General features: G+C 44.9%; 1 protein-coding gene across 1 annotated transcript; it reads right to left on the bottom strand.

Annotated features, from left to right (window-relative positions):
* Positions 1-321: 321 nt before the first annotated feature.
* LOC132584884 (polyunsaturated fatty acid lipoxygenase ALOX15B-like) lies at positions 322-19714 on the bottom strand. The gene is made up of 14 exons (XM_060256845.1): positions 19472-19714; positions 17533-17731; positions 16877-16949; positions 16606-16728; positions 15609-15712; positions 14477-14649; positions 12981-13124; positions 8112-8315; positions 6358-6444; positions 5546-5715; positions 4203-4324; positions 3599-3699; positions 2055-2225; positions 322-539 (listed from the first exon to the last, which is right to left on the bottom strand). The coding sequence occupies exons 1-14, from the start codon at positions 19616-19618 to the stop codon at positions 360-362; spliced, it is 1998 nt and encodes a 665-aa protein (XP_060112828.1). The 5' UTR covers positions 19619-19714; the 3' UTR covers positions 322-359.
* Between the last annotated feature and the right edge of the window lie 202 nt (positions 19715-19916).

Consider the following 19916-nt stretch of genomic DNA (forward strand, 5'->3'; position numbering starts at 1 on the left):
TAGTCTGTCTCCTTCTACACTCATAGCTTCTTTGAGTCTCAATGAAGGTTGAAGACATTGTCCCGCCCCCCCCCCATTAATAGTTTGCCAAGATTTAATTTTCCTTCGCTTATCGATATGCTTATTCCGTATCCCTATAAAAAGTTTAAAATGAAATTAAAAAAAAAGATTGTTCTTGCAAAGCATTTCAGTCAGGACACAAGTGAGCACTGCTAAGGCGGAAGGAGAAAATTGTGTAAATTTGTGGAAGAAACTAGAAGCTGCCACAGGCATTCCACGGGAAGAGTAAAAAATCTGGAAGTCAAAAACTGGCATTGTTCCTCATAGCTTTGCAAGGCCACCATCCAGATTGTGTCTACTCAGATGGAAACACTGTTCTCTATCTCAGGAGGGTTCAGAAAACGGTAGCCAATGGGAAGAGAGCTGTTCCTCTTCTCAATTTTCTTGGAGATCTTGTTCAAGAGGTCCTGGAAGTCTTGAATGAATTCTTGCGTCTCCTTCTCTGTGAACTGCTCATTGGGGTAGTTCCCGAGAGTGACCTGTTCACAAGAGCAAGAAGAAGAGAAATCAGCCCTTGACATACCGCTCTCTTTCCAAAACATCATGGAAAGCAGGGCAACCCCAGGGGTGAGGGGGTCGAACTCAGGCCTCCTGGGAGCTCACAGGAGCACAGCTCCAGAACCTTCCTGAGAGTTCCACCTCCTCCTTCTGAGAGTTCCACTTCCTTGTCCATTGAATAGTATTGCAGCTGCATCACAATCCCTGGATGAGCTCCACCACTTATGTTTCTACAAAACGACCCCTAGTCAAACTACTTCTAAACAGGGCTTCTTCTTTTTTTGGTAGCAGGAACTCCTTTGCATATTAGGCCACCCCCCTCCTGATGTATCCAATCCTCCAAGAGCTTTACAGGGCTTTTAGTACAGGGCCCAGGATTGGCTACATTAGAGGTGTGTGGCCTAATAGGCAAAGGAGTTCCTGCTACAAAAAAAGCCCTGCTTCTAAACAAAAGGCTTGTTTTCTGGCTGGGTGTCTCAACTACTCATCTTCACTACGACACTGATCCTATGCCTGTGTGTTCTTGCCTGGTTGACCACCTGTCCTGCGTCCTCCAGTACCTGGACAGGGAAGTGGCAGCCCCTCCAACAGAAGATATGTCAGGCGCAGCATTGCTCTCCAGGGATTGCTTCGTCTGGTTCCACAATCCAATACTAATCGCCTCCACAAGACATAGGGTTGCAAAGTCCAATTCAAGAAATATCTGGGGACTTTGGGGGTGGAGCCAGGAGACTTTGGGGGTGGAGCCAAGATCAAGGCTGTGACAAGCATAATTGAACTCCAAGGGAGTTCTGGCCATCACATTTAAAGGGACGGCACACCTTTTTAAAATGCCTTCCTTCCATAGGAAATAATGAAGGATAGGGGAACCTTCTTTCGGGGCTCATAGAATTGGACCCCCTGGTCCAATCGTTTTGAAACTTGGGGGGTACTTTGGGGAGAGGCACTAGATGCTATACTAAAAATGTGGTGCCTCTACCTCAAAAAACCTGTCCCCCAGAGCCCCCGAAACCTCCAGATCAATTCCCCATTATACCCTATGAGAATTGATCTCCACATAGGGAATAATGAAGTGCTCAGCAAACATTTCCCTTCCCCCCCCCCCCCCCCCGTTTCTGGCAAATCTGAAGCAAGGGATTGGCCTCTGTACTCATGAGTTGCTGCCAACTTCTTCAAAGTAACACAGACACACCATCCAAAGAGGAAGCCTTTCAATCGGAGACTGAAGCCTCCGGAGGTGGAAAGGCACATGGTGGCTGTGGGGGCGGGGCTTTCCCTCCCCCCTGTTGGCCAGCTGACTAGGGGTGGGAAGGAGCCTGGGAAAACGGAAGAACTCCCGCTGGGACCTGGGGATTGGCAAGCCTAGTTTGGATGGTGATTCAGCACAGTGAGTGTGAGGCCTGCTATAATCTCCCAGGGGAAACATCTCTGCAGGGCCCTTCCACCCCCAGCTTTGCCACCTATTCACTGGGCCTCTGTGGGTTCAAAGCACTCACCGAGTCTCCTGATGGGGCGCTGAGCAGGTAGAGGGTGCCAATGATATCGCAGGTGGTGTTGATGGCGGGCAGAGTCTCCAGGTAGTCTTCTAGGTGTGTCATGCCTTTGGATCGAGGTGGGGGCTTCCTCATGGAGGAGGGGAAGTTGGGCATCCAGGCACCATTTCCATACTGTGATCAAAATACAAATATTAGAAGAAGAAGATATTGGATTTATATCCCGCTGTCCACTCCAAAGAGTCTTAGAGCGGCTCACAATCTCCGTTACCTTCCTCCCCCACAACAGACACCCTGTGAGGTGGATGAAGATATTGGATTTATATCCCACCCTCCACTCTGAAGAGTCTCAGAGCGGCTCACAATCTCCTTTCCCTTCCTCCCCCACAACAGACACCCTGTGAGGTAGATGAAGATACTGGATTTATATCCTACCCTCCACTCTGAAGAGTCTCAGAGCGGCTCACAATCTCCTTTCCCTTCCACCCCCACGACAGACACCCTGTGAGGTAGATGAAGATATTGGATTTATATCCCACCCTCCACTCCAAAGAGTCTCAGAGCAACTCACAATCTCCTTTCCCTTCCTCCCCCACAACAGACACCCTGTGATGTAGATGAAGATATTGGATTTATATCCCACCCTCCACTCTGAAGAGTCTCAGAGCGGCTCACAATCTCCTTTCCCTTCCTCCCCTATAACAGACACCCTGTGAGGTGGGTGGAGCTAGAGAGGGCTCTCCCAGCAGCTGCCCTTTCAAGGACAACCTCTGCCAGAGCTATGGCTGACCCAAGGCCATGCTAGCAGGTGCAAGTGGAGGAGTGGGGAATCAAACCCGGTTCTCCCAGATAAGAGTCCGCACACTTCAACACTACACTAAACAAGCTCTCTTACAATCACCTTCCCTTCCTCCCACTTAACTACTACACCAAATTGGCTCTATACTTAACCACTACACCAAACTTAGCTCTTCTCCCAGGACTATAGTTAAAGTAAAAAAGTAGCCATGCATCTCTGTGATTTGTGGGGAAAGGGAGGATGTGATAAAGGGTAAAAGTGGAAGCCTGGTGAGAGTGAAAAGAATGCTGACCCATGAAGGTTGTCTTGTAAGATGGCATCATTGAGGGAAAATGAAGTCAATTCTGATAACAGTTCTGACCAAACAAGAATTGCCCTCACTCTCAACTGGCTCTGCCGGTCTCAAGATACATTATAACAGAGCCAAATCTTGTCAGGTACAAATCTTTTTATTCTCGATGTGGTCTCTGATTGGCTGAGATCTCCCACAAAAGGGCAAAACACCCAGCCTCATAAATGGGTGGCGGCAGCGGAGAGTAGACCGTATGAAACAAGAATGAGAAAAGAAAACATTTGCAGTATTATGGGGAGCTGTGGGGGGAGGGGATCAATTGTCCTAAAGTGATATTTTTGGTTCAATGCATGATATTCTGCAATCAGAAGTTTCCCTCTGTAGTAAAAGAAAACGGGGTCCATGAAAAGACTATAAAGATTTAGCCAGCAGTGCCAAGAGAAGATTTGCTCCTACCTGCCCATTATTGACAGCAGCATGCTGAGCGGAGACAGTAAATATCACCATTGTCAGGAACTTCTTGAGCTCTGCCACCGTATCAAATGAGGATGGGATCCCTGTGAACAAAGGACATGTGTCTGGGGAAGGTAATAAAAATGTATTCTACACAAGCAGGTTTGCTGCATGCCTACAGAACTCGCCCATCACATTTTCAATAGCTGAAGTTAAGAAAAATTCAATTAGCATGAACTCAGTTCTCATAGTGGCATCGATCACTTTTGAGAGAGCAGGACGTGCGTTGTTTCGATTCATACAGTGTTTTGGAGGTGGGTGGTGTGTTACAAAGAACAAGCACACCAGTCCTTGCACTGAAGAGCTGTCAATCTAAAATCCAACAAAAGTTACACAGGGGAGAAAGATAGAAGTCCCGAAAGTGAAATGCACTCCGAGGTTTCCGAGTCACGTCCCACAACTACTTTGGGATCTGTATTTCTTATTTCCAAGCTATGGAGCTTGAACAGCAAGCCAAATTGAATGGCACAAAGTGGTTCCTTCTGTAACCCAGGGTTGCATGCTTTGCTATGGGGGTTCCCATCCACGGAGGGAAGAAGACATTTACCCGAAGACTTTCGACTCAGGAAACCTTCCGTAAAGATCTCTTTTATCCATTCCTGTAGTTCATAATCTTCCTGCACAGATTCATCCTTTGAATAGTAGAAGTCAACAACGTTGGAGACAAAACTGAAGGAAGAAAGAGAGAAGCAGAAAGCAAGTCAGCCTGCAGAGCTGGGGCACATCTGATCTACAAGCACAGCCAGCTTCAAGAGGGGATTGGATAAAAATATGGAGCAGAGGTCCATCAGTGGCTATTAGCCACAGCATATTGTTGGAACTGTCTGGGGTAGTGATGCTCTGTATTCTTGGTGCTTGGGGGGGAGGCAAAGTGGAAGGGCTTCTAGCCCCACTTGTGAACCTCCTGAAGGAACCCACCTGAAAACAGAAAATCAGTGCATCAGGGATAAAAGTTCTACCCAGCATTCTTCCACCTGTGCTAGTTTTCATTTAAACCTTTATGTGAACCAGGAGCTGGCTGGTTTCTGGTAAGCAATGAAGTCTCTTCCTTAAACAATTAATCTTCTAAGAATAAACTTTAGTATTTATAACCTTTTCCTACACGGATCAAATATACTTTGTACAATCCTCAGATGCAATTAATGCGTTCCTCTGCTGTACTGAAACACCAGTGTTGATATGCTCAGTTGATTTACTACAAAGGGAGGATTGAGTCAACTAAAACAGAAAATAATAAGTAATCAACTATGTAAGGATCATAATAAGTTGCAGTACAGTTGATAAAAGAAGTTAAATACAGTCCAGCATGTGGCATCCAACAGATTAAATCTTTAAAAATCAATTGCAGTCCGTAAGTGGAAGAGGACCCTCAAAACAAAGCAGAAATCTGGAGTCTTCATCGACGCAGTTCATTTGGACAACAGACAAGAGCATAATGGACTATAATTAATATTACACCCACTTGAATGTGCTTTTGTTGTATCTCAACTGGTGCTTCAGCACAGCCCAGGAATGTATTAATTACATCTGAGGATTGTACAAAACGTATTTGATGAGTGCACGAAATGGTTATAAAAACTAAAGTTTGTTCTTAGGTGATTATTTATTTGAGGAAGAGACTTCATTGTATAGGAACACTGTGAGTGCTTAATGTACTAAAATTTTCTAGTTTTACAGGGCACTGGAATGGTTTCTATTGTCCTTGCTTGTAGCTTTCTAACTGTGACCCCTCTCTGGGCGTGGTTTCTGATAAAGACGTGCTTGGATCTAGTGGAGGGAGGGGTGCTTCTGAAATCCTCTGCACCTCAGGAAAGTGGTGGAGAACTCCCTGGAGGACACACTGTCCCTTTATCCCTCCCCCAAATGAGTCTACCTCATTGCCTTCCTGACCTTTCTATGGCTGCCCAGATCTCCAAACCATCATCCCTGTAGTAGTAATTGGGCAAGGAAGACACATCGCGGTCCTCTAAATCTTCCGGGAGACAGAGGGAGGAGTAAGTCAAGGCTTCCAGGCCCCTCTGGCATAGCTGGACCAAGCCGTCTCGCCCAAGACCAGTTGCCTGGAGAAAAGGGAGAAATGGGAGATACACCTGACACAAGAGCCATTTCTTCCATGACTTCACACCAGATCCACCAGTGACTCTTGCTAGTCCTGCTTATTGCAGAACCCAGAGCAACAGACAGATAAAAGTTGGGGGTGGGGGGTTGGTTTCACATATCATTAAATTGATAAGAATTTTTAATCATTTTATTTCTTTATTGCCAAATCCATTTCTATCTTGCCTTCCTTCCACCAGAGCAAGCCAAAATGGTGTAAAGAGAAGAAGATGCTGGATTTACACCCTGCCGTCCACTCAGAATCTCAGAGTCACAGAACAGCTCACAATCTCCTTTACTTTATTCTCCCACAACAGACACACTGTGAGGTAGGTGGGGCTGAGAGAGCTCTCCCGGAAGCTGCCCTTTCTGCAAGAGCTGTGGCTGACCCAAGGCCATCCCACCAGCTGCAAGTGGAGGAGTGGGGAATCAAGCCTGGTTCTCCCAGGTAAGAGTCCGCGCACTTAGCCACTACACCAAACTGGCTCTGTCATAACATGAAGCAAACCTGTTCCAATTCTGCAAGAGCCTTCAGATCACTCTTCGGCAAGTTCATGAACAGCTAGGTTACCAGTTTTTGCCAAAGGAGGTTATGTATAACTCACCTTGTCAAAGACACCATCTTTACTGATGAGGAGTTGCCGGGCCAAAGTGTTGATGTTAAAGGTGTAGCGCATGTGATGAATTAAGAGCTGAAAGAGGGGCAGATGTCAAAATGAGAGAATTGCATTAATTTATTGATTTATATTTTACACTTAATTTATACAATCATATTAACATTTCTAAACTGCTAAAGAGCCTGCAAACAACCTCTTTTGGTGTGAGGTAGATAGTAAAGATGGCTCCCTCTCCAATGCCTGTTCAGAGTGAGGGCAATGTTCCCTGCCTTCACTCTGAATCAGGTTCATAATGAGGCAGTGTAGCCAGAACTGATTGCCTATATGGCATTACGGTATAATTATATTTATTACATGACCCTTGGTTGACTGGGATCATTCAGGGAAGTGTAGAGACAAGGATATGGCTCCAAGCAAGAGCAGTTAGCAGAAAACTGCTGCAAAAAGCAGCCCAAACAAATACTGTGAAGGGTTTGGTCTCTGTCTGTGTGTGGAGGTTCTCAGCTTGGACCATCCATTCTAACGTATCTATCTGTCATGCAAAATACAAGTCTGTATATGAAGATAATAAGGTACGCCCAGTTCACCATTTCATGTCTGATTAGTCTGCATCATTGATTCTCTTTCTGCCAAGATGGCGAGGAGCCGAAAGCTGAGCAAAATGAAGACTTCACACCAATGTTCCTTCTAAGCTGCAGAGTCTTGTGAGTAAAAATTCTACTTTGTGAGCTACTGGCAGTAAGGTTGTGAGCTACTGCATAAATTATTGTGCTCTGGGGCCATTTTTCCTGAGCTAAGACAAAATGTGTGAACTGGAGGCTAAAAATCTGTGAGCTAGCTCACACTACTTCAGCTTAGAGGGAACACTGTTTCTCACCGTCAAAGTCCTCTGATGCTCTTTGGCTTTCCTGCCGCAGCCAGAACTTTTCAGGGTTATCTTTCTGACTGAAAGGTCCTGTAACGGGCTTCACTTTGTCAATTGTTATGCTTTTGACGGTGCAACTTTTCAAAGTCAGTAGAGAAGCCTGGGTTTCAAGATGCAATTAAATAACATACACAATACCTAAAGCAATGTACAGCAGGTAGGTACCCCATTATTGAATTTAGAACCTCTACCAGAAAATAAGGTGGGGAGTTGAATAGAAAAACAAAGACAAATATTGAGGTCAAAGCTGGAAATGTACTATCAATTAAACAGGAGTCATGTGTCATCCAGCGGACTAACTTGATTTCGTTGCAACATAAACCTTTGGGTGCTGGAATCTACGGAGGTAACATGAATATATGAAACTGCATGACACTGAATCAGAATATCAGTCCAACCTTCCCTTTAAATGGAGGTGGGATTGAACCTGGGGCTATCTATCTGTGTGATAAACAGATGCTCTACTACAGAATCAGCAAGCAACAAGGTTTAAAGTGCCATGAAATGTGAGAAGTATGGGATCTGTCTGGTTTTACCCAAGCTAAATTAATTTGGAAAGGGCCATGGCTCAGTGGTAGAGCATCTTGTGTGCATGCAGAAGGTCCACATATTCAATCCCCAGATCTGCCGGAGTCACTGTAGAGCTCCTACCAGTAGGAGTAGACAATATATTGACCTTGATGGACCAATGGTCTAATTCAGTATAAGGCAGCTTCATGTGTTCACCAATTCACTGGAAATTCTTGGCTGATTTTGCCTTCTGTATTTTTTCCTTAATGAGGTTAGAAGCATAACGCCTCCCTTGCCTCAGTCTCACCTTGTAAAGCGGGTGGCACCCGGGCAAGTGGCGGAGGGTCGCCAGGGCAAAGACTTCTGCCAGCAGGTGTGTGTGGAGCAGGTGGGCCACAGCCTGGTGTACATGGAAGTGGGAGTTTCGCACCCAGGTCTTGGCCAGGATCCAGTCCCATTCAGAGTCACTGGGCAGGAAGATTGGGGTCTCTGGGCCTGGGGTCTGGCTGAGCTGTGGGAAAAGGAAGCAACCCACATGAGAACTCGGTAAAACAATTGCAACAACAAAAAATCTATTTGGATGAATGGAGCACCAATAAAATTTTTGTTACAGTTTTGAATCTTGGCTTTGGGGGGGTTACTTTGATTGCTTTGTGTCATATAGTACATTAGTGGTTCGTGTTAGAAATGTGTGCCATGTTTTTGTGTTCTGGATAGGGATGGGTACATTTCAGTTGATGGTTTCTGGCCAAAACATGAAACGAACAGGAGGCTTCTAGTTGAACCAAACAGGTTTGTGGTTCATGACCACCAGCAAATCTATTTAAAGGGACTGCAGTCCGTTTAAACAGGCTTTGTAACTTTTCACTAAAAGTTAGCAAAAAGTTATTGGAAATTTCGCTATTCATGTTAGTGAAAAGTTACTGGAAACAAATTCATAGCTGTCTACAAAAATTTTTAAAAACTTATTTACAGCATAAACCTGAGATGTACTTGTTAAATATTTGCCAAGATTTGCTTCCCAAACCGGTAATTAAATTCTTGATCTATGCTGTAACTGCAGCAAGAATAATATATGCAAAACAGTGGGAAACACAAAAAATACCTAAACAAGAGGACTTTGTTTTAAAACTCTTAGAAACAGCTGAAATGGACTTGCTCTCTGCAAAATTATGAGAAGGAAATATACAAGACAACAAGAAGATTTGGCAACCATTGTATGATTGGTTGGGTGCAGTATAGGTGTGAAAATTGTGACACTAAGAAATAACATGCTTATACATAAAGAATGCATAAAATAAGGAGTGAGTACTGTTTAATATACTGAACAAGATGAAGCAATTTCAGGAAATGTATAGTTGTAAGTCAAAGTAAGAATTTTAGAGAGTAGAAATGTTATGAGACAAAATAGAAAATACGAATTGTAAATGATATATAGACTGAGTGATGTTTGAATCAGATGTATATGTAATGAGAAAGAAAATGTAATTAAGAAACTTTTTCTGTCCTCATCCTCCAACCCTGTTTTTCCCAAATCCCCTGTAAAACCTTCCATTCCCCTTTCCATATAACTGAAATTCAATAAAACTTTTAATTTAAAACAATAAATAAACAAGGTTTGTAGAAAGCCCATATACAGTAGAAAGCCTTTAAACAGGGTTTGTAGAAAGCCCGAATAGAGCTCAATGGCAGGGAGCAGTCTACATAAGCAAGCAACAACTAAGTGGCAGGGAGCAGAAAGCAGGGGTTTAAAGGGACTCAGAGTCCCTTTAAACCCTGCTGTCAAGCCCCTCCATTTTTCTTCTTATTTACTGCTCAAGGCCTTTTGTTATTTACTGCTTAGCTGGCCTGGCAACCTGACATGCTCTTGTTTATTTCCCAGGATGGTTCCTATTGTGTCTGCTGTGGAATGTGAGAGGTCACCCTCCATAGTTCTCAGAGTTCTTATCTATTCACAGGTCCCTGGTAGAATGCTTTGTAGTGTGGACTTATTCTGTTATGTTAACCTGGTAACCTTTAGATTTGAATGTTGCCACCATTTACTAACAGTTTATGTTATCCTATATAGTGATTGTGTAGCTGGTACTTTGTCAGTATTTTCACTGACCATGTCAGTGAAGCACTACCTGATTTCTAATAAATGCATCTATTTGAAATAACAAAGGATCTCATTATTTGGAATATCGGGGCTTGATACCTGCTTTCTGCTCAATCTGTGAACCACCATGAACTGTTTTAAAAGTCGTGGAGGTTCATGATGGTACACCTGTCATGAATTCTGGTTCATGAACCATGAGCAGGGCAAATTTGTGACGAATTTTGCTTTGTGGTTCAGCTCATGCCCACCCCTAATTCTAGAGGTTCAGGACCCTTTTGTGGACACCTGCATTGCAGGCACCATTCTTTTCCATGCTCAGCCAATTTGAGCGCTTTACAGGCAGCAGTCATTAAAATGACACCAGCAAAATCAAGTGGAAAACATTCCTCTCCTCCCTCTCCTCTCCAGCTCCTCTGAATCTCAAGCCCATGTAGCAAAGTGGTTCTCTTTTACCAGGCCTCCAAAAAGTAGTTCTTTTCTGCATATGTGCACCTCTGCATAGACTGCTGTGGCAGGGAAATAATGGACAATGGTTGCCAGTTTGGCATTTAAAACAAATCCTTCTTACATTCATTTTCTTCTCCTACTGCTACAGCGAATGAGTGCTAACCAAGGATAAAAAGGTCTTATGTTTGTGTTGAAAACTCTGCTTCTGACACCCTTCCTTGTGGCTGTTGTGAAAACTCTTCTCTGAGTTATCTTCTTTATAGGCATTGGAATGGAATTTTTCTTTTCCCAGTGAAAGGCAGGAGAGTGCTGCTCCCCCTCCCCCTTGCAATTAAAAACATCAAGGGAGAGTCAGCAGTCTGAGGTCCGAAAGCAACCAACATTTCACAGTATCAGGGTTTGATTTGGCTCTGGGAGGCCACCAGCAGGCCAATGGCACAAAACTGGTGACTTAGCTAATCAAGGAAGGTGATCTGAAGGCTCTTGCAGAATTGAAGCAGGTTTGCATCATGTCAGCATAGCCCCCGGTATACACCCCACCACTCATTCCAGATCATTTATGGATAAATTAAACACCTAACCTTCCATTGTGAGAACTTTCCATTTATTCCTGCTCTTTGCTTCCTTCTTCTTATCCCTTGACTGCTAATATTGGACAAGGTGGGTAAAGTATAATAATACGTACCGCATACGTACCTCAGAGGGCACTACGTTCAGGGTCGCAAAATCTCCTTAAGATCCCTGGACCGAAAGAAGCTCAATTGACCAGCACTAGAGCCAGAAAGTTCTCAGTAATAGCCCCTACTTTGTGGAATGCCCTCCCTGAAAACATCAGGGCCCTGCAGAACCTGCCACAGTTCCACAGGGCCTGTGAGACCAAACTATTTAAACTCACCTTTTTTTTTTTATAGAAAGTTTTTTTATTAGAAAACAATTACCAACAAACACAAACAAAAACAAATACACTCAAACCCACAAACTTACCAAATACAGTCCCAAGCCCTCGCACATAATACATTCCAGAAATCACAATACATTCTAAACAGATCTGTACGAGGTACAACAAGATACAACCGTGACCCCTACTACAACCACCCACCATACACACAGGGAGATGAAGAGGATTTTAGAAAGAAAGAAAACAGTATTATTACTCCATACCAAAACCTTTACTTTTAGCCCATTCGTAAATAGGGTCCCATTCCTCCTGACATTTTTGCCCATTACCGTCTCTTAATCTTGTGGACATTAAATCAGATTCTGCGACATCCAGCAGCTTATTGATAAATTCGTCTCTATGGGGGGTTCTGTCATTCTTCCAATACTTGGCATAGAGTATTCTAGCGATAGTAACTATATACAATAAGAGTTTCAACTTTGTCATAGGAAGGTTTTGTCTGCAAATATTTAAAAGGTATAAGTCTGGTACATGGTTAATTTGTATTTTCAAGATTTTTTGTGCCCAAGTATTAACTTGGGCCCAGTATTTTCTAGCACGTTTACATTGCCACCATATATGAAACAGCGAGCCTTTGACTTCTTGGCACTTCCAACATTTGTTAGAATATGTGGGGTAAATTCTGGCCTTTAATGGTTAGCGGGAGGTGGCTATTACCTTCAGCACCGACAATCTCACTGAACTAATATAATGGAAATCAGAAGATTGCCATCTTGGATTTTTAATATGTATGGAAATGTTTTTTTATATATTTAATTTTAATATGTTTGTAAATTGCTAATGTTTTTAAACTGTTGTTAGCCGCTCTGAGCCTGTCGGGGGAGGGTGGGATATAAATCTGATAGATAAATAAATAAATAATACTTAAGTGCTGTCAAATAACAACCAACTTACAGAGTTCCGCCATGCCTGTAAGACCAAACTATTTAAGCTTGCCTTCAACGGTTAAGGGGAGGTAGCAAATGCCCCACAGCACTGACAATCCCATTGGACAAATACAGATATTCAGAAACATCGACGTGCATCTTGGATTTTGTGGTTAAAAATGTGTGGAATTTATTTTTTGTATATTGTTTTTAATATTCTATGTGGTTTTTAACTGCTGTTAGCCACCCCGAGCCCGTTAGGGGAGGGCGGGATATAAATTCGATTAAATAAATAAATAAATAAATAAGATACTTTGGTGAGGTACCTTGTCAAAAGTCTCTCGAAAGTCCAATGTAATAATGTCTACTAAGGTCACCTTTGTCTGCATGCTTGTTCATTTTCTCAAAGGACTCTAAAAGTTTGTTGACCCTTGCAAGCAGTTTCCTCCCGTGGAGGTTACATAAGAACATAAGAGAAGCCATGTTGGATCAGGCCAATGGCCCATCCAGTCCAACACTCTGTGTCACGCAGTGGCAAAAAATTTTTATATATACACACACACTGTGGCTAATAGCCACTGATGGACCTCTGCTCCATATTTTTATCTAAACCCCTCTTGAAGGTGGCTATGCTTGTGGCCGCCACCACCTCCTGTGGCAGTGAATTCCATACAGTCATACAGTCTGTCTTTCCCATGCTCTGTGGTTTCAGACCCCTTCCCTGGAAACACTCGGAAAGATCACCGCCGACTGAACAAGCCCCCAAACCAGGGCCCACGAGAGTCTCATACAGTTCTGGCCTGTTACCTGGATGGCCAGAGGAAGGAGTTCCTCCTGCGGTGTGAGGTGCAGCAGGCAGAGGGGGGCCGCGATGTACTGCTGGAGCTTGTTATTCCGGCCAGCCGGGATCCCATCCAGAATTTTGTAGTCGGCAATGTAGATGGTCCCTTTCTGCAGAGGAGAGGGGTGGAAGGGGAAATTTGCGTGGGGTGGGAATAGGCTTCCTCACAATACGATCCTGATGTTATTTGTCAGAAATATTTGTATCCCTCCTTCCCATCAAATTCCCACGGCAGCATAAAGAATAAAGGAAAAACAAAGAAGGGAAAGAAACTTAACCCCAAAACTGGAGTAAGAAACCTGAAAGGTTAATATGCAATTAAAGGGCCAAACATTAAAAACAAACTGTAAAATAAATCATATACCAACATACGTGTATTTATTGTAGAAAGCTAAAACCATTTAAGGGCCCGTCATAAGCCTCTATCCTTTGTACAATCATAAAACCACAATGGGAACCCACTCAACTTGACCTGACGCGTTTCAACCTAGACTGGTCTTCAGAGGTCAGAAAGGTGAGTACACATATTGGCTCATAATACATAATACAATAAAACAATAGAACAATGCTGGAACTCAAGGAAATTTAATGAAGTGACAAAGGCTTAAAGATATTCTTGAGGCCTCTTATTCTACAGCCTTATGTCCTAATCAAGGGCATACATATTGCATCCAGTGTCTTATTGTATGCCACATGGTCCAGAATTGATCAAGGTAGGTGTAAGGTCAGAGCCTATGTGCCAAGAGTTACATGCCAACACGCATCAGGTCAAGTTGAGTGGGTTCTCATTGTGGTTTTATGATTGTACATAGGATAGAGGCTTATGATGGGCCCTTAAATGGTTTTAGCTTTCTACAATAAATACAGGCATGTTGGCATATGATTTATTTTACAGTTTGTTTTTAACAATTAATTAGAGGATAAATGTATAAAGTCCTGTGACTGGTCCACAGTCTTGCAAAAACTTGGTCGCTCTGCTGCACCCGAACTCTGCTGACAAATTAGAGCATTCTCCTTTGAGGCTGCTCCTTTCTTCTCATCCCTCTTTCTGTAACTCCAGGCACTTCCGGAGGGGCTCCCAGCCAGGTTGTTGAATTACACACCAATGTCCCCTCCGAGGAAGGATCAGTGCTGAATGTTCAGGTGGCCCCCTCTCCCCCTAAGTGGAAGCTCAGGGCTCCTGTGGGAAACCACGGAGACAAGAACTCCCTGGGAAGAGAGAGTGGCTTGTAAGCCATTCAGCATCCTGTTTCAGCATCAGGCAGCAGAGCGAGGCAGGCAAGAGAGACTAAGAAGGCATTTCCCCCCAAGTGAGGCAGCTGCCTCTATGTTGCTGCCGGGGAGCAGCCATATTGGATTTTCCAGAAAGCCACTGAGGAAAATTGTGCAGTGCACAAATGTATCTTTCCAGAACGCACACAAACACACCCACCCACATGGGCCACAATTCCAAATTTCTTACCTTCAGCTCTTCCGCTAAAGTGGTGCCCTTGCCCAGGGACCTGACCACCATCTCTTGAGTAACGGGGAAATAAGGTGGGATCTCTGTGCATTTCCGGATGACGTTTGGATTCAGTCCATTCAGGAACTGGTAGCCAAAGAAGGCGTCTTCCTTCCAGTGTTCTGTGACATAATCTGGAAGACAAAAGATCCACGGTGGATTCAACTGGGCAGAATCCTTTTATGGAGTGCGGGACAAAGGAATCATGTGATGTCACAAAGGACTCTCTTGATCAGTGTTAAGAGGGCAGGGAATCAAGACTTCTGGATTTGGCAGGGATCAAAGTGATTTCTAGTATGTTATAAGAGGGAGAGTAGCAAACTGGATTCCTAAGCTTTATTTATTTTATTTTTATTTAGTTAACTAATTCTATTTGGCTGATTACAAACCGGCACTTTGGGTCGACTCAGAGAAGCCTCTGAAGTCTACCCCCAAAAATCTGTACAGACAGCAACATCTGCCGACTGTCCTCTTCCTGTCCACACCCTGTCCTCCAGGCACCTGAGACCGGCTCAAAAGCTACCACTTCCAAAGTGGTAGCTAATCTTTGACTGGCCGTCAGTCGCCTCCCCACCATCTGGACAGGGAAATGCGCAAGCAAGGCGACTTGGCGGTGTGGAACTGCCAAGACGCCCCAAGCTTTGCCCAGGATTTTTTTTTAATGAATCCATTCAGAGCTTGGGGATTGGCATTGCAGTCATCATCCCCCTGTATACAGGCTTCTGGGGCGCCTTCCCGTGTGGCGGTGCTGAGCTGCTGCACAGACGGGATGGGGGCAGCAAGCGGGTGAGTGTGTGGAGGCATTGAGACAGCTCATTTTGAGCTGTCCCTATTTGGGATGCTTCCGAGTCGCCCCAGAATGCCCGTCTTTTCTCAGCCTTCATATCCCGCCCTCCCTACTGAAGCAGGCTCAGGGCCTCTTATTCCCATTAGGTTTCCTATTAGTGAGCAAGGATGAGCTGGGAACCAGTTAGGACTCCTTAAGACAGTTTCCCTCTTCTAGCATGTTCCAGATGTTATTGAATCTGGAGGTTGAGCCACGACTGGGTGCGGCCACCAATGACATTCTAATAGAATCCCCCTCTAGTCTTACCTATCATGTCATTCCTGTGGAAACAGAAGACCTTCTTGATGTCATCCAAGGATCCCCAAGACTTTTTGCTGGTAGAGTATCCTTTCAGTCTCTGTTCCACCACCCTAAAGAAGACAAGAAGGAACAAAGTTTGGAAGACGAGTATTTTAAAAATCCCAATAAAACACTGTCAGGTCTGGGAACTATCACAGAGACTCAGAGCAGCTTACAATCTCCTATATCTTCTCCCCCCACAACAGACACCCTGTGTGGAGGGTGGGGCTGAGAGGGCTCTAACAACAGCTGCCCTTTCAAGAACAACCCCTGCAAAAGCTATGGCTGACCCAAGGCCATTCTAGCAGCTGCAAGTAGAGGAGTGGGGAATCAAACCCAGTTCTCCCAGACTTAACCACTACACCAAACTGGCTCTCAGAGAGGTCAGCAGTCAAAATGAAAAGGAATGCTCCCTGACTTTTTCTCCGAGGAAGAGGGATCCTATACATTAGGGGTGGCCAACAGTAGGTCTCCAGGTATTTTTTGCCAACAACTCCCATCAGCCCCAGCCATCAGCCATGTTGGCTGGGGCTGATGGGAGTTGTAGGCAAAAAGCATCTGGAGAGCTACCGTTGGCCACATAATAATTTCTGCTTCGACAGTGAAGAACGCACTTAGGGAGCCAACTAACCTTTAGGCTGGGGTAACTCCTGCTCTGCTTAATGCAGTTTGGTCTACCGTAGAACACCTAGATACAAGTCCAGGTGAGCCACAGAAACCAACAACATTTTCAGGGCATGAGCTTTTGAGTCAAAACGCCTTTCATCAGTCTCTTTGAGTCTTGAAAACTCAATCCCTGAAATTCCTGTTGGTCTGGAAAGTGCTCCTGGACCCTTTGTTAGCCACTCTGCTCCACAGAGACTGTGGACAGTACTTGACACTGCCATAACCCCAGTAATGGGTTTGAAGATAGTACCCCCTTTACGTGCTGTCACCACATTTGTTCTTTCTTTGTGCGACTTACGTTACTGTGGCACGTGTGAGAAAAAGAGTGCATTTGGTGAAAGCAAATTTGGAGTTGGTGTCCAGGTCACAAGTCGAGTCGACATCCAGACAGTGAGGCATTCCGGGGGCGTACTCCTTCCACCTGCACAGAAGAGGCCAATAAGTACTGTTAGGAAATCGGCACTGAAATACTTTCATTTTCTTTGGATGGTGAATCCAGGAGTCGGGTCTGTCCTTGCAAGCATGGAGTGAGGGGAGATTCTTTGGAGCCCTCAAGCATCAATACTCACTTGTAGCATTCCCGCTTCTCTTCCAGTTCTTTCTTCCGGTATTCTGAGAGGGGGTCTTCAGGAGCAGTTAACCCTACGGGGGAGAAGGGGTCAGGGGAGATCAGGGGCTTTGGAAAGAAAATAATCTCTGGAGAGAGTCAGTATTTCAGGACAGGAGCTGCAGAGAATTGCCCCACCCTGGCTATAGCCACGACCAGAAGGAGTGGACATTGAGATAAAGTTATTAGAGTTTTGGATTTGGGCTTTGAGAGTTAAACATTTACCATGATTGTTTCATTTCAGGATAAACGAAGTGTTTTTGTGTTCTAGATTTTTGGAAGGGATGTCATCGCAACGGAACGCTTTTCGCAAGTGTTCCTTCTCGGCTCCGATTGTTCAGAGCCGAGAAAGAATGCTCAGCATGCCCCCTGCCCAGCCTTCTTTGGCTTCAGAGAGAACTGGGCATGGGACGCATTGCTCTTTCTCAGCTCCGATCATTTGGCCGAGAAAGAATGGCATGGAAGATCAGAGTCAGTGTGAGCGGGGATGAGGGGGAGGTGCCCCTGTGGGGAGGGGGAGCCCTAGCTGGCTGCCTACCTCGCCTACTCCCATGCGTTGTCCCTGGGGACATGCAGACCAAGAGTAAGTTTGGGCATCCTTGCAATAGGTCTTCTTACCTTTCCCCTCTCTGAATTCTATGGTGTTGGAGCTTTCGATCCACCGGTAGACTGGGAAATTGTAGGTCTTGCCCTGTGGGGATTTCACCTTGACAAAGTTGCAGTACCAACTGTCTTGGATGAGCAATTTTTTTTTGGTAATCTTGATGAGCAAAATATCTCCCAGGTCTTGGGGGCAGGTAATTTTGTATTTGCTGTCCTGAAATGGAGTGGGGGGAACCATGATCAGAAGATGTTCCAACTTAGGCCTTTTCTGCATTTGTGTTTACCATGGCTCTCTCCGCAAACGTCTCTTCCTTCAATAATTTGCTTCTCTGTTCTCTCATGCTCTCACCTCACTCTCCCATAGGATTTTTAAAATTCCTTCCACATCCTTTCTCCAGCATTCCACTGTCCCTCTGCTGAATCTCTGTAGTTTCCAAGAGTGTTTTTTTCAGAGGAGTATTTCCCTCTCCTCCTTTTAGTTTACTTCCATGCCTTTAAAAGCATCCCCATTTCCTCAGACTTTTCTTCCCCCCTCCCCTCACAGGCCAGTTGGTCTCACCTTATTGATCAGTTTCGCACTAGAGGGGTCTTTTGAAATAGGAAATTAGGAAAGTAATTGCCTGTGTCTGACTCGCTTGCAGGAATAGCTGGTTAGCTTGGTTGCTTAAGACACAGTGCTATTAATAGCAAGGTTATGGTTTGATTTTCGTTTTGGGCAATTTTGTTTCTTAAAAAAAGGTTTCCTTTTAAATCAGGGGTGGGGAACCTTTTTTCTGCCAAGGGCCATATGGAAATTTATAACATCATTCAGGGGCCGTAAAAAATTATCAACTTAAAAGATAGTTCTCCACTGAGGAAGAATGGTTCAGGCCACCAAAATTAATGCAAATAATTGTTTTTCTATTTGAAGTCATGTGGGAAGAGCCTAATCTGGCCCACACACATACACACGCACCTGGCCTGCCGCCCTAGGTAAAAGCCCAGCAGGAACTCAGTAGCATATTAAACCACATCCCCTAATATTAGCATATTAGGTCACACACTCATTAGCATATTAGGCCACACCATCTGGGATAATCACGTGCAAACTGAACTGTCACCCTTGTTTCACCCCCTGATGTCACCCTCGTTTCACACAAGGCTTTTTTGCAGATAAAGCCCAGCAGGAACTCATTTGCATATTAGAAGAAGAAGGTGACCACAGATTTATACCCCACCCTCCTCTCTGAATCAGAGTCTCAGAGCGCCTTGTAATCGCCTTTATCTTTTCCCCTCCACAACAGACGCCCGATGAGGTAGTTGGGGCTGAGAGAGCTCTGGCAGAAACTGCCCTTTCTAGGACAGCTCTGTGAGAACTATAGCTGACCCAAGGTCATTCCAGCAGCTGCAAGTGGAGGAGTGGGGAATCAAACCCGGTTCTCCCAGATAAGAGTCCGCACACTTAACCGCTACACCACACTTAACCACTACACACTTAACCACTACACCAAGAGTCTGCACACTTAGGCCACACCCCCTGACACCAAGAACGCAGCCAGAACTGCGTTCCTCTGCATTCCTGCTTCAAAAAAACCCCTGCATGTCCAAGGGCTTTCACTATCTCCACTGGATTTTGCTTTTTCTCCTTTGAGCAGTAGAGCCCTCTCACCCCTCCCTCACCTACTTTTGAAAGACCTGGTGGTGGGCGCAGAAATAGTTTGCCACAAAGCCCCGTGGGAAGGAAGCCCAGGACTCAATTCTCTCAGGTCACAGAAAATGAGTTGCCTGCTTTGCCTTTCGAATCCCCACTATAACCTGGAATAAAATGGCCACTGCGGGTAGTTTGCAGTACAGCAGTCCTTACGGCAAATAATGATCATGCAAGAAGCGAGGTCTTATTTGCAAAATGCATTCTGTCCCATAAAACCTGAGACCTTCGGCTGGGCTCGGATCTGTCCTACCACGCAGGACTTACCGCTCCGTAGTAGAAGTTCAGTCCCCAGTGGTTAAGCCAAGTTTGAGGGCTGTTGCCGTTGGTGCCCACCAAGGTGAGTGAAATATGGTTCCTAGTCTCTGAGCCCAGGCAGGTGCCGGTAGACACACGAGCTGTATAGACAACCATGTTGCAGCTCAGGGAGGCGTCTGCAGAGAATATTTCTTATCTTGACGGATTGGAGTTAGGAAAGCTAACCAGAAGGAGTCCTGGATGCTCTCTCATGTCTATCCTTTCTAGGGCAGGCTTTATATCCTGCTGCCGGCAAGTAAACCTCACCCCTTTTGTGGTGAGACAACTTCCCCCTGCCAGGGAGAATAGGCAGCAGAGTTCCCTCTAAATTGAGTTCGCATGAACTAGCTCACAGGTTTTTAGCCTCCAGCTCACACACTTTCGTCTTCGCTCAGGAAGGATGACCTGAGAGCAC

The sequence above is a fragment of the Heteronotia binoei genome, chromosome 15, assembly GCF_032191835.1.
Source record: "Heteronotia binoei isolate CCM8104 ecotype False Entrance Well chromosome 15, APGP_CSIRO_Hbin_v1, whole genome shotgun sequence".
NCBI classification, from domain to species: domain Eukaryota; kingdom Metazoa; phylum Chordata; class Lepidosauria; order Squamata; family Gekkonidae; genus Heteronotia; species Heteronotia binoei.